The following is a 14811-nucleotide window of genomic DNA, read 5'->3' as shown; positions in this document are numbered from 1 at the left end:
ATGGTTTTTTTTCCTTAAAAAAGTGTTAATGTTACTATGTAAAGAGTTTATTATTGTTATTTTTAACTGAAGAGTATTTTTTAAATGTCTAGGTTTTACATGGCAAATACACACACAAAACTGCTTTGGGGTCCTCAATTTTTAAGGGTGTAAAATGATCCAAAGCCAAAAAGTTTGCATATGTCTGCCATATGTTTTAAACGATTTCTATCTTAAAAAGAATCCCCACTTCTATGCTTCAGCTAGACTGGTATATATCAAACCGTCTTCTGAAACTGCATGATATTTACAGCACTGCTCAACAGTTTTACACAGCTTCAAATCTGCAAAGACTACAGTTACCCTAATTCTTGGCATCACATAATCAAAATGAACCAAAATTGCACTGAATCTATTCTTTCCTGTGTTCATGTCATATACAGATGACCACTTTCTCTTTAAAATGTTCTCATGCCCATCTTAATCTTTCATTGGCCATTTTAAGTCACAGACCCCTTTAGAACCCAATTAAAGGTATAGATCTCTCTCACTGACACTCAACACACTCACACATAAACACACAGACACACACTTTACCTACAATTTCATGGAGTTTGTTATGCTCCAGCAGATTTGTCACTGATATGTTATATACAGTGAGTCCATCAGCTGAAACAAAATAAATCTGCTTACTACCAAGAGAGGACAGGAAGTGGGCATCATTTTGTAAGGGGATCATGGGAGGCCTTTTGGAGGAGGTGACATGTGAGCTGAAATGTAACTGATGAAAAAGTCAGGCTCTCAAAAATTTGGCAGTACATTCTAGATGGAAGAAACAGCAAGTGCAAAAGTCCTGGGGCAGTACTAAATTTGGTGTGTTTAATGAACTAAAAGGAGGTGGTGGCTAGAACAAGGTGAGCTAGTGGGAAGTGTGGTTGGAGAGGCAGGTAGAAACTGGGTCCTGTACAAAGTCTTCTGAACCTTAGAGTGAAGAGTTTGGATTTTATTCTAACTGTAATAGAAGCTGCTAGAGGATTTAAAGGAAGGTAATAATATGGATGTGATTTACATTTTTAAAATATCTGGTAAGAATGCTGAAAATAGGGAAGGGGATCAGTTATGAACTTATGACAACAAACTGAGGAAAGATAACAGGAGAGTGGCCTGGACCAAAGTGTAAACAGTAGTAAATATAGAGAAAAGTAGGAAAATTCAAGATTCAAGGCACATTTTGAGGTGGAACTGACAGAACTTAATAATGTGGTAAGGAAGAACAGAGCAATCAGGTATTACTTGTGGTTTTTGCCTTGAGCAACTCTGCAGTCAGTGGTACCTTTTATGACCGCAAAGATCATGGAGACAGGCACGGTGGAAGGGGAGAATGACCACCAGACATGCTCTGCACATGTCAAGTCTGAAATCCCCTGTCATCATCCAAATGGACTTATCACGTAGGCAACAGGTACTATTTCCTATCCCAACCTCCAACTGGGTATGTCCCATATATCAGTTCCATGTTTCCAGAAAGCAAACTGGGACCCCAAGCATAATTGCTTCCCACACACCCCCAGCCCGAAGCAGCCACACAGTACGTTATTTTCCGATGTGCTTAAACTTCACCCTGCAGTTGCTCATGCCAGTCACATGGTCGTAACTGAAACCTTGAAAAAACTACTCAAAGGAAGCTATATTAACCCTGTCTCACAGACAACTAAACAAAGACATTCAGTCCTTGAATTTATTTCTCCAAAATAAGAAATAGAATGAAATGAAAATCTAGTATTTGAATCTATAAGCCAGGGCTTTCCTACTATAAAAAGGATATAAATTCACAGTAACTGTTACGGCTTAAATTGTGACCCCCAAAAAGATGAAGTCTTAAAGCCCCGCACCTAAGAATGTGATCTTATTTGGAAATAGGATCTTTCTAGATGATCAAATTAACATGAAATCATTGAGGTGAGGCTTAATCCAATAAAACTAGTATTCTTACCAAAAGGGGAAGTTTGGACACAGAGACAAGTATGCACACAAGAGAGAATGTCCCGTGAACATGAAAGTTAAAATCAGAGTGATATATCTACAAGCCAAAGACTGCCAAAGACTGCCAAAAGACAGATTCTCCACCAGAAGGTAGACGAAAATCACGGAACAGAGTCTTCCCTACAGCCCTGCTTGTCGCCTTGCTCTCAGACTTCTAGCTTCCCAAACTGTGAGACAACGAATTTCTGTCATTCTCAAGCACCCAGTCTTTGGTACTTCATTACAGTAACCCTAGAAAACCAAACCAATAACTATAAGAACTAGACTTTCATAATTTGGAAAGTCTAGACTCAAAACTAACTGGAAGGAAAAAAAAGAGAGATATACTTCAAATACACAATAGATTTTTCTCCCCAAGCTTAGCCAAGCTACTCAGTAAGCTTTGCAATTTTGGAGAAGTCATCCCCTTTGAGCTTTGATGCTCCTATTTGTCAGTTAAGACAGTTACAAGAATCGAAATGAGAGAATGTACAGTTATCTGTAGTCTATGAGAGCTACACAAACATAACGTTATTATTAATATGATTACATGATGATGACCTAGTAAAAAATATAGTTACACTAAGTATCAAGCCATAATTACTTACCTACAGAAGATGTGCTCACACCCCCCTAAACACACAGGCTCCCTCAGAATATGAGTGCTGTTTGAAGAAAGGAAAACAATCAAGACTTAGGTCATTGTTAGATAAACATTTTACACCCAACATTTCATAAGTCCAATGACTTAGGTCATTGTTAGATAAACATTTTTTTTTTAAAGATTTTATTTATTTACTCGACAGAGAGACAGCCAGCGAGAGAGGGAACACAAGCAAGGGGAGTGGGAGAGGAAGAAGCAGGCTCATAGCGGAGGAGCCTGATGTGGGGCTCGATCCCATAACGCCAGGATCACGCCCTGAGCCGAAGGCAGATGCCCAACTGCTATGCCACCCAGGCGCCCCTAGATAAACATTTTACACCCAACATTTTAAAAATCTGAGGCCTAACACTACCCTATTTCTCTTTCTCAAAGCAGAAGATACTAAGGATGCATTTATTTGAAAGGCTGTTACTACCTGATTAAATACTGTATCATCACACATCTGCTGGACTCAAACAGCTACTACCGAACTCAGTACAAAGTGTAACGTTTTTTTATGGTGCAGGTACTGGGAAATCATAGAGGCAACTTTGTGCAAGCATCTCTATACCTCTTACAGGCAAAACCAACCACTGGCTGCTTCTTTCAACTACAAAGATACCTCTTCACCTAATGATTCAAAGTACAGACCATAAATTTCAAAATAAGAAATATTTTGAAATAAATCTAAAAATAGAATGACCACGTATGATCCATATGAGAACATTCCTGAGAGTGAAGGGTGTGATAACTGAATAGGACACTGGGACAGCAGGTATAAACCAGGGCTGACCCAGGAAAATCAGGACATCTGATCACTTTGACCCTAAGAATTCACGGTTTCCCATAGGAATACACTGGTTTCTGGCTATTGTTAAGGGGCCATTTACATTTCGCCAAAAATACAGCCATTCTTTCAGTTCACAATTAGTTGACTGGTCTGTACTTTAAGCAACTGCAAATAGGAATCATCAGGCTGACATTCTGCAGACTGAATGAGCTTCATGGCATTGGGGGAAGAGAGACAGAAACACAATTAGTGTCCATCAAAATACCTGAGACACTTGATAATCCTCAGACAGTAACAGTACTTATTATTAATAAACACATCAAGTCATTATTTTCAGAGGGTATAACGCAGTGAGAGCAAACAGGAGAACTAAAGCTTTCAAAGGATGAACATTTTTTGTGCTTGGTTTGTTACACTAACCTTAGGACCTTTAGGTATTTACACCATTATTATCCAATCACCTCTGTACACATTACCACATATCAATAAAAACAGTTTTCCACATTTCGTGAAAGATCAAAAGTATCACACTGCACATTTTAATAGATACGAACATTAAAGTGAAATTGAGCTTTCAGAAAGAATGCTAAAAACAGAGTACATACCTACAATGTTATCCTCAAGATACCAAAAATGGTGCTCACTGACATTATAAAACCCATTACTTTTTTAAAACTCACAATATCTGATTTTTCTATCACACTACACAGATCACAGAGATAAAAATATGACTCGTGACGTGCCAGCCACGTCTGCGATTCCAGCAATTAAGATCATCTCCGCTCCGGCGATCACGTTCCGCCTGCAATTTTTGTTCACGATTTCATCTACCAGACCTCCTCTCTTACCTCCTAATCGAGTGTGTTGAATTCTACTTCATTACAAGCTCTGCTCTAAGATCTCAGAAGTGGTGGTATTTCACCTCCCCCATCATAATAATTCCCTATTCCATCACTCCGGCCAGACCTCCACCTTCAGGTCGCTCTTCACCTTGAGAGAACACCACTCCGTTCCTTAGCTCCTTGGATTCGCTAGGCACAGTTACTTCACAGCCACCTTCACCACCACCCTATTTCCACTGACCTCTTAGACACTCACGGAGGCCAACCCATAATGCAGATAGGCCCCGCAGTCCACTCCTTCCCCGCCTACTCTCAGGATGTGAATAACAATGACAAGAAGACAGAACGAGGAGTTTCTAGATGGCTCAGTCAGTTAAGCGCTGGACTTGATCTCAGCTCAAGTCAAGATCTCAGGGTCATGAGAGGAGCTCTGCAGGTTGGGTTCAGTGCATAGTGGGCTTGGGATTCTCTCTTCCTCTGCCCCTCCCCCTGCTCTCTCTCTCTCTCTAAAAGAAAAAAAAAAGAGAGATATATAAAGGTGTCTCTATAAATTTAGGTGGTAGTTTCTTCACCTTTGTATCTCTACCAAAGTGGTGCATTATATTTTCGGTGAGTAAACAAATGAATTCACGCTATTTGAAACAATCTCCAGGCTCTGAAATCCCATTAACCTGACTGGAGATGAACAGTGTGAGCTTTTCACCACCTGAACCCATTCCGACCTCTTCCTCCATAATCCTATCCTTCCCTTCAGGCTCAGAGGAAAAGATCTCCGGCAGTCACTCCTCGTCCCTAAAATGTGCTGCTCTCTCTCTCCCCAGACCCCTTGTCCTCTCTGTCTCCTAAAGCGGTCTATTCTCATCATTATAGTCACCTTTCTTCTTCCACCTGCCTAAACATGCACAGGTAGGTAGGTACTCGCTCCTCCAGCCTAAAAAAAAAGCACTTTCTTTAGATCCTGCCTCTCTGTTCAACCCTAGCGTTCACCCCATCTCCTTACCTCCCTAGCTTTAACTCCCACCACTGCTGAAACTGTTCCCCAAAAGCACTTTTAGGCCTCATTCTCCCTCCAATGATCTATGTCAAAGCCAGGCTTTCTGACAATGCCTAGAGCTTGGCTGAAAAGATACTGTGGAATGAAACAATTTCTATTACAACCAGACAACATCAAAATTTTAAATGCACCCACTTTTAATTCAACTATTCCCCTGCCAGGAATTTATCCTTTAGAGATACTCAGATGCCTGCAAAACCGAAACTTCAAAACACCAAATAATCTTAGATAGGATACCAAGAGATTCCAGAGATTAAGAAATAATTAAAATGTCATAAATATCTATATGTTTTTTAAAAGGATTGAGAATAGTATAAGACATCTCAAGGGTAACAAGGGAGGCCCGGTCTTCAAAATAATGATTGAAAATTATTGTGTACTTCAAATTCTATACCTAGTCATCTTCCATGGTAGAAAGTTAATAAATAATAACGAAAACTCATCGTTTAGAGTAGGAAGTTAGAAAGTGAATAAATAAATGTCTAAAATGGAAAAATTCAAGAAATAGCAATAAAAACCTATCATTCGGAAATATAGACGTAAATCTTGAAGAGCTGAAAGAGATGAGAGAGGTTGTTATCTGGAGTATAGATGAAGCAAAAGAATGTTTTCATTATGTCTCTGCCTTCCTGACTTTGTTGACTATGTTCATGTATAATTTTAATAAAAAATTTTAAAACGTAAAGGCCAATGGACAAGAGGATATTCACTCCAGCACAGACTACAGCAAAAGACCAGAAACAATCTAAATTTTAACCAACAAGGAAATGGTTACATATATCATGATACATCTCCTGATGACGTATGGCATCTTCTCATCTGAGGCATATGAGGCTTATATAAATACAACCTCTTATTAAAAGATACACAAAAAACTGATCACAGTGGGTCTTTAAAGAAAATGATTCAGGGGCGCCTGGGTGGCGCAGTCGTTAAGCGGCTGAAGAAAAGAAAAGAAAAGAAAAGAAAAGAAAAGAAAAGAAAAGAAAAGAAAAGAAAAGAAAAGAAAAGAAAAGAAAAGAAAAGAAAAGAAAAGAAAAGAAAAGAAAAGAAAAGAAAAGAAAAGAAAAGAAAAGAAAAGAAAAGAAAAGAAAAAAAAAGAAAAGAAAAGAAAAGAAAAGAAAAGAAAAGAAAAGAAAAGAAAAGAAAAGAAAAGAAAAGAAAAGAAAAGAAAAGAAAAAGAAAAGGATTCAGGGGGCGCCTGGGTGTCGCGGGGGCGCCTGGGTGCCGCAGTCGTTAAGCATCTGCCTTCAGCCCAAGGCATGATCCCAGGGTCCTGGGATCCAGCCCTACATTGGGCTCCCTCCTCCACTAGGAGCCTGCTTCTTCCTCTCCCACTCCCCCTGCTTGTGTTCTCTCTCTCGCTGGCTGTCTCTCTGTCAAATAAATAAATAAACTCTTTAAAAAAAAAAAAAAAGGATTCAGGCTCACCTGTCATTCACTTTTAAAGGCCACATACCTTGATATTTGAATGCATGTATTACTTTCAATTTTTAAAAACTTAATATGCAGTTCTTCACAATCCGATAACTGCAAAGCAGGCAACCTCTTCTGATACTGCTCCTCCACAAAACTCTGCTCTCAACAGTCTGTAACATTTCTCCAATAATACCCAATGTCCAAAACCAAGCCCAGGACTGCTCAGACTGTTCTCCCCAGCCTAGAATGCCCTTCCTCCCTCCCTCCCACCCCCAAAACTATTCAAGCCCAACACATCCAAATACTATCCAGGATGATGTAAGAAAAACAACACTAAACAAAGCAGCACAGAAATTCTTGGATTTTAGTTTCCATACCATCACTTATGCAAAAATCTGTACCTTGTGCCAGAGACAGTAAGGACACAAGGTTGCCTGCAACGTAATCTATATACTAAGGGGCTTATAATTGAATGAGGTAATTTTATAAGCAAAATTAGTATATGACTTAAGAGAAGTACGAAACATTCTCAAGCTCCAGAGAGATGGCATCTAGTTGGAACTCTGGAAAGCACTGCTGAAGGCGAAATATTTTTTATTTTATCTGCTTGATTCCCTATTTTTCCCCCTGGTCTCCAAATAAATTGTAGCTCTACAAACAAGAGATCTTGACTTTTATTTTTCCTAAGCTCCCCAACACACTATTACCTCCCTAGCATGGTGCTATATGAACAGCAGATTTTCAATAAATCCTTAGTGAATGAAGCGAATAGAAAACTACATGCAAAAATGAATTTATATTAACAATTCTATTCTATCCTTACTCTATTCTTTGTTTGATATACATATATATTAGAAAGAAAAAAAAATCCAGAAGAATAAGAAAAGACATTGCATGGTAACAGGATTTCTGTACCTTGAAAATTCAGCTACTCTTTTTCCCATCTGCAGTCATATTTCTGTTACTTTACATGTAGCTGATTTGGAAAGATCGGCACAGCCAGAGGATTATAACTTAGGGAAGAACTAAATAGTGAGAACAAACAATTTTTTTTTAAAAAAAAAAGATCCTATTGAAATAAAAATTTCTTTGCAAAGAAGAAAAGGAAAGTAAACTCAGCTGAGATTACAATACTGAGGCAGGCCTATTTCTTAACAGAATGGCTCCCTAAGCTTCTATGAGATAAACTGCTATTTAACATTAGGCAAGATAGCTAGCTACCACAGTGCTCTTACATTTTAGAAAACCGCCAAGTTATTTTTAAGTGTGGACCAACACATTTGGTTAACAGGCTCTCCAAGCCAATTAAACAATTTCTTGCATTTATCTTTAGAATAAACAAAATTGTTGACAAGGGATATGAAAAGCATCTTATTCTGTGACTCTGTATAACAGAGTCAAGTAAATCACATGGGAAAAATTTTTTAAAAATCAAGTCTGTTTAGTGTTGATACTGAATAAATCAGTGACCCAATATAGCAAAAGCCAAATGGGCAATAGACTTCTATCTATTAATGATTAATTATGATAGGATCTACTGTTATGAGACAGATAAGCCACAGAGAGTATCAGGTCTATCTGACTCCTATAGTACTGGTTTACTCTGTCCTCTATTCCCTTTCTTCCAAAGCAAAATAGTACCTAAGTAACTGTCCTCAAAGCCTCACCTCTTCCACCAAATGTTCAAGGGCTGAGTTTCAAGGCTCAGACACAGCCGTTCATCTTTATATATTCACTTCCCTGCTCACGTCTAGGAGTATGCCTTAATTACCATCTACATGCAGATACTGTCAAAAGCACACTCCCAGCCTGAAATCTCTCCTCTAAGTTCCACACCCATATAACAATAACTCCACTTTAAGACGATCCCCTATACTCTAGGAAACAGGTGCTCAAAGTCTCTGGTAAGTTTCTCTGGCAATCGCAAGCCCTATATAATGCCAGGTATGTGAAGGCCTGTAATGGGTCTGTGCAAGTCATGGTTCTGAGGCAAGTGAAATTAACCAGGTCCTTCTAGTATTTCTACCTGCAAAGGCTCCTCAAATATGATCCCAACTTAACCTAAATTCTTTTATGTATTCATTAATTTAACAAACACTAAGAAACTATGTGCTCAGCACTGCGGCTACAAATGTGAACCTGTCTTTATGAAATGTGTAGTATAACTGAAAGCAACAGGTATCAAAGAATCAAAATACCACATAAGCAAATAAATACCACAATTAGAAGGGATATATGATACGCGTTGAACACCAATGATTTGTGCCCTTTTCTGGATGTATGTTAAACTTTAATAGAAAGTTTTAAACAACAACTTACATCCAATGGAAACTAATAATTATAGAATCTGCAAACTGGAGGGAGCCTTAGAAAGCATTTAGTCCATTTTCCTCGTTTTATAGATGAGTTACAGGAAAGTTACAGGAACTGCTTAGCCTTAGGAACTATGTGAACCAACTGAATAGTCTGTTGTTAAGCCACTGATCACCCTCCGCTCTGACCCTTTCTTAAATCTTCGCCCACCTGACTCACTTCCCCTTTACTCTATAGTACCTTTTAGCATATTGCGATTAGCGCATTCCACCTGTCTCCATCTATGAAAATCTTTCCAAGGCCCAACTCCAAAGCCATGAAGCTTTCCTCTACTGGCACCATCCAAGTACTCGTCTCTGCATCTCCTTGGCCCTCATCATAATTTTCCCTGAACTTTGTGCACATTTCATCCCTTACAGTTAAGCATTTGCTCCTTAAGGGTAGAAAAAGTCTCACCACAGCATCCCTAATGTAGTGCCTCAGTGATCGCTTATGGTCCTAATGAAGAATCAGCACCACAGCAAGCCAAAGGAGTAATTATCCTGTTTAAGGATCATTGGCCTATTAAATGCTTCTGAACATTCAAAACTAATGAAGGCAAAAGCTTAACACTGGGGTCAGGAAATCTATCCTGTATTTTACAAACATTCATACAGCATTTAGAACATAACAGGCACTGCTCTAAGTATCTTATAAATATTAACTCATTTAATTCCCATAACAACCTTATAAGATACAAACCACTACTATTTCATTTTGCAAATGAGAAAAGCACACAAAGATAAAATAATTTACCCAAAATCGCTGAGCCATGATTTGAAGTCAGTGTTCAAAATCAATGCTCTTAACAACTAAGCTATGCAATAAGCGAAAACAATCCTGATCGCCTTTAAAATGACAAAAGATAATTTAGAGAAATAAAATCACCTACCCTAAAAAAATCACAAGATTACTCTTTTACTTTTTACTAAAAGTTGATTTAAAACATGCTAGTCAAAGCCCCCCCCCCCCCGCCCCAAATGGCAAGAGGTACCTAATTATTTTTAATTCACAAAATAGTGTCATAGGACACCTGGGCTTTCATACTACAGCTCCTATCATTTTTTCCTACTTCCTTTAGGAACACATTATTACTATGCTTTCTGCCAGCTTCTCAAAGGATATGGTCTTCCTGTCTCATTTTTCCAAATCTTTAAATAGCTTCTATCTGGTTGTGAGGCTTGGACCTAAAACAAATGTCACATCTGGCCTCTTGAAAAATTTCATCCGCTTCACCTTGGAGCCACACTTATGTTAAAGGTCAAGAAAGGATGCCCTGTAATGTAGCCAATCCACCCTCACCCGCAAGTAATGCTTCCTGCAAAATAGATCCAATATGCTACACGAGACAGGTGACACCTGGGAACACAATATAGATGACAGCTGCAAGCTGAATGTGAGGGTAATCGGGGTAATCACTAGCCCACTGGGTAGAACTTTGAAACTCTGTAAAAGGGCATACTGACACACAATTTCAAATAATATGACACTGCTATGAATGGTGGGTAGCAAAAGCAAGAAGCAGACCATCCAGAGTTCTCCTTTCAAGCAATGATGTCAGGCAACTACTAGGAAAAGGCAGAGGTGGAAAGAATGGATTTGGTTCCCCAACCCCAAGAGTAAGGAGCAACCGGCCATGCTTTATTCATTACAGACAGTGCCAAAACATAAGGAGACACTGAGAAGAATGCAAAATCATTTCTAAAAATTAAACCTCATGTAAGATAAAATTTTACACTGAGAATGATCTTTAAACTTAAAGACAGTCTACTCATTAAAACAGTTTGGCAAACTATAGCCTATGCACCAAATCAAGTCAGTAGACTGTCTTTGTACATACAGCCTTGAGCTAAGAATGCTTTTTGGGTTTTGTTATTTTTGTTTAAAGATTTTATTTGAGAGAGAGGGAGAGGGAGAGAGTGCGAGCGCACCCTCGTGAAAGAACATGAGCAGGGGAGAGGGGCAGAGGGAGAGGGAGAAGCAGACTCTCCGTTGAGCAGGGAGCCCTATGGGGGGGCTTGATCCCAGGATGCTGGGATCACTACCTGAGCCGAAGGGTCTGAAGGCAGACCTTTAACCTACAGAGCCACCCCACCCAGGCACCCCTGCTTTGTAAAAAACAAAGAGATAAAGGGTTGTAAAAAAACAGAGAGATAAGAACAGAGACAGTGGTCGGCAAAGCCTAAAATAGTTACTATATAACTCTACAGAAAAAGTTTGCAGAGCCCTACGTTAAAAAATACAAAGAAACAGGTGCGTTTAGTTATTCCATCAGTGGTTCATACATAAATTTTTTAAGAAAAATCACTGGAGTTCACTATTATTCTCCAGCCAACAGAATGAACTGTATTAAAAGTCTGGACCTAGTTACTGATGTCCACTTTCAGTCCTTTGGCTCTTACCGTCTGCTCACTTCAGTGAGAAACTGGAAAAATATTTGGTAGGGGATAAAAAGTGAAATTGGCTGCATTAGATTTTAGGACAACCTATAGATTATTCTTATAAATCACCTACTTTGTCTTCCCCAAACCATTCAGCAAGCAGGCTATGCTTCTTTGTATTTTTATAAGACAGCTATTATTTATCACTTATCCTATGACAACCACCATACTCAACACTTTGCACGTATAATTTCATTTAGTTTCTTACCTCCCACAGAATCTTAGCATCAAAGGATTGAGGTTTTTGTCTGCTTTGTTCACTAACAAATCCCCAATGCCAAAAGAGCACTTTGCAGGTGCTCGATAATATTTTTCATTATTAATGAATCCTCACAGGGGGATGAGCTGAGCACTATTATCAATCAGATGGGGAAACCGAGGCAGAGAATCTGAATGGCCTGGGCCATAGCGTCAAAGCAGGAACCTGAACTCAGGCAGCCTGACTCTCCAAGTCTAAGTGAAGCACTATGCTGCTGCCGGCCCTAGCGCCTTCCATGCAGAAATGTCCCATCTGAACGTCTAACTTTTGTTGACCTATGAAGGTGTGATTATAATTGCTTCTATAATAGCAACTAGCAGAGCCAGTTTTAAATTTATTCTCAGATGGATGACCCCAGTGTTATGAAAAAACACACACAACTCAGAATGTCTTCATGTGTTCCAGCAAAAGTGCCACTTTTCTAAGGGATGCAATGATTTTTTAAAGTTTTTATAAAACAAATTCTAAGTGCAAAAGTCTGTGACAGGTAAGTCCGTTTATTTATTTATTTTTTTGAGAATTTATTTGAGAGAGAGAAGAGAGAGAAAGAAAGGGAGAGCAGGGGGAGAGGCAGAAGGAAAGGGAAGGGAACTTCAAGCAGACTCCCCACCAGGGCTAGATCTCAGGACCCTGAGATCATTGATTCCAGCGGAAATCAAGAGTCCCATGCTTACCCTACTGAGCCACCCAGGCGCCCTACAGTTAAGTCCATTTCATTTTTAAAGAAAAAGCTGCGGTGTTACTTGTACTCCATGTACATCTAAGTTCTGCAGGTTGGAAATCAGAGGGAAAAAAACCAAATCAAAACAAAGTCCAAAAAGAAATACAGTCAGGACAGCTACAAGCAGAAAACCTGAGTGATACTGATGCAGAAATACTGAGCTGTACACACAGCAGGTGCTCAATCAATGCTTTTGGAAGAAATGAAAAGGGTGACAAGTCCTTCTTGCGTTTTATAAACCTCCTTGGTTTGTACAGTACAAAAAGCTACAGGAAAAGCAGCATGGAGTACCAGTCATGAAAATGATGTCTTCAAATATAATGAAAACCTGGAAGTGAGAAGACTCCCATGGTGCAATAGCATGAAAGAAAACAAGGAACAAAAAATGATAATAAACAGCATCCTAAGAGCTGGAACCCCGAGTCGTACAGGTATTTACCTAAACCAAGGAAATGAGAAACTGAATGAGAAAAAGAATGGCGGCGTCCATCACACTGCTATCTTCAATCTACCTCCAACAAGGGCACCCAAAACTCTCCCCAGAAAGAGCGACTACGGAGAAACGGTCAAAGGGCCAGCTCAGCAATGAGTGACAGCTGCTTCTAACTTTACAGCTCTCTGTGATTACTTCGGCGACTAGGGATCGCGGCCCCGTTAAAAAGTGCAGAAGTCTTAGCCCCACCCCAGCCCTCCAAATTCAAAGTCTGGAGGCGGGGCCTGGGATCTGCATTTTTAACCACACCTCCAGCGGAGTCTTCGGCCCGCTAAAGTTCGAAAACAACCATCTTAGTTGGGTTTAGTGAAGAAATGGCAAGAAAGCCGCGCAGAAAGGCTGTGATTGGGGACCAGGGAGGGGAAAACTAACACCGGATCCCCGGGCAGGTACTAACTCTGCTCGCCGGCCCGACTGCGGGACGGCAATGGGAAGAGGGATCCGGGGGTGTGAAAAGATCCCCGCCCCCCCCCGAGATTGGGGCGACCCCTGCCCCCCTCCCTCGAGGCAACCCGCCCAAGGGTCCGTCTTTACCAACGTGAGCAGCGCAGCAGCTTCTCCAGCCGGTCGAGCGCGGCGCGGCTGTGGGCCCAGGCCCCGCGCCCCTCCGGCTCCATGGTGGGCGCGGGACGAGGCTCGTTTCCGGAGCGGACCCTCGGCTGCCGGTTGCCCGGCATCGCCCAGCCTTCCCGGGAGGGGCTCCTCCCAGAGCTGGAGCCGCGGCGGGCTCGGGCAACGACCGAGACGCCGCAGGCCTGAGACCCGACCCCGGCCCGAGCGGTCTCCGAGTCTGGCCCGGCGGGACGCTGGGGGGCGGGGCTGGAGGGGCGGGGCCGCGGAAACGCGCCAAAAGTCCGAGCGCGCGGGACCGGGAGGGTTGGGGCCTGCGGTTGGCTGGGAAAGGGGGCGGGGTCCAGACCGCCTGGAGGGGTGAAAACGAGAAAAAAGGCAAATCCTTGACTTTCCTGAACCGAGGCTCTAGGGTCCTTCGGCAGGGCTTAACGGCAGGAAAGTCACAGACCGAGGAACTTTTAGTTGAGAGTGATCTCTAAGGAGTGCTGTGTCGACTACCGTAAAGCTTGGAAAAGTTTTGATCATGACACTGAATGTGCCACCTTCTTTACTCCTAAAAAAAGTATCTCTCTCCTCTCCTTCACCTTTTCCGGGTTTTTGTTTTGTTAAAGATGTGTCTGCCCTCCACATAAGAATCCTTTATTGATTACCATATTATATGGATAACAGCTACTGAGCCCTCTTCACCCTCCCTATCCAATCCACTGACGAATCTTTGCATTCCTCTCCCCCTCCCCCGACTTACTCTCAAATCTACCCACTTCTGTCTTCACTCCACTACAGGCCCTTCGTCTCATTCTCAACTAGATTGTTCCCATAGCCTTCTGGTTGATAGCCCTGTGTCCACCCACGCCCCCTCCAATGCTTAGGCTACACTGTAGCCATCTAAAACATTTCCAAATAAATATACTTGGTTAGTAGAAGCAGAATGGGTAAAACTAAGATCTTATAGGGTATTTTAACCGACCTGTAATATAGTAAACTAACCAAATTTTTTTCTTAACTCACAGGTAATCAAGAAATTGATTATTAATCCTGTTAAGCCATTGCTTACTCTGCAGAGCCTCAGAAATCAAACTCTAGAAGACTTGAAATGTTAAACTTAAAGAGATGCTATGGTGTGTGTAATGGAGTAAATTGGGGATTGCAGGAGCCAGACAGTCCTACTTCTAATCCCACTTCCTCCACTAAATAATTATGTGATTTAAATCAAGTCTTAAGTC

At 40.9% G+C, this 14811-nt stretch overlaps 1 protein-coding gene across 2 annotated transcripts in view; it reads right to left on the bottom strand.

Annotated features, from left to right (window-relative positions):
• Positions 1-13994, bottom strand: part of BARD1 (BRCA1 associated RING domain 1) — a 76228-nt gene extending 62234 nt beyond the window's left edge. Inside the window, exons 1-2 of one of the 2 annotated variants that reach the window (XM_040641081.1) lie at positions 13550-13994; positions 2610-2666 (exon numbers count right to left, since the gene is read on the bottom strand). In XM_040641081.1, the coding sequence (XP_040497015.1) occupies positions 2610-2666; positions 13550-13692 (200 nt within the window). In that variant the 5' untranslated portion in view covers positions 13693-13994. The remainder of the gene's footprint in view (positions 1-2609; positions 2667-13549) is intronic. The other variant, XM_040641088.1, reaches the window with a different exon arrangement.
• Between the last annotated feature and the right edge of the window lie 817 nt (positions 13995-14811).

The sequence above is a fragment of the Ursus maritimus genome, unplaced genomic scaffold (genome assembly GCF_017311325.1).
Source record: "Ursus maritimus isolate PB19 unplaced genomic scaffold, ASM1731132v1 scaffold_1, whole genome shotgun sequence".
NCBI lineage: Eukaryota > Metazoa > Chordata > Mammalia > Carnivora > Ursidae > Ursus > Ursus maritimus.
This window is presented reverse-complemented; position numbering and strand designations above follow the sequence as displayed.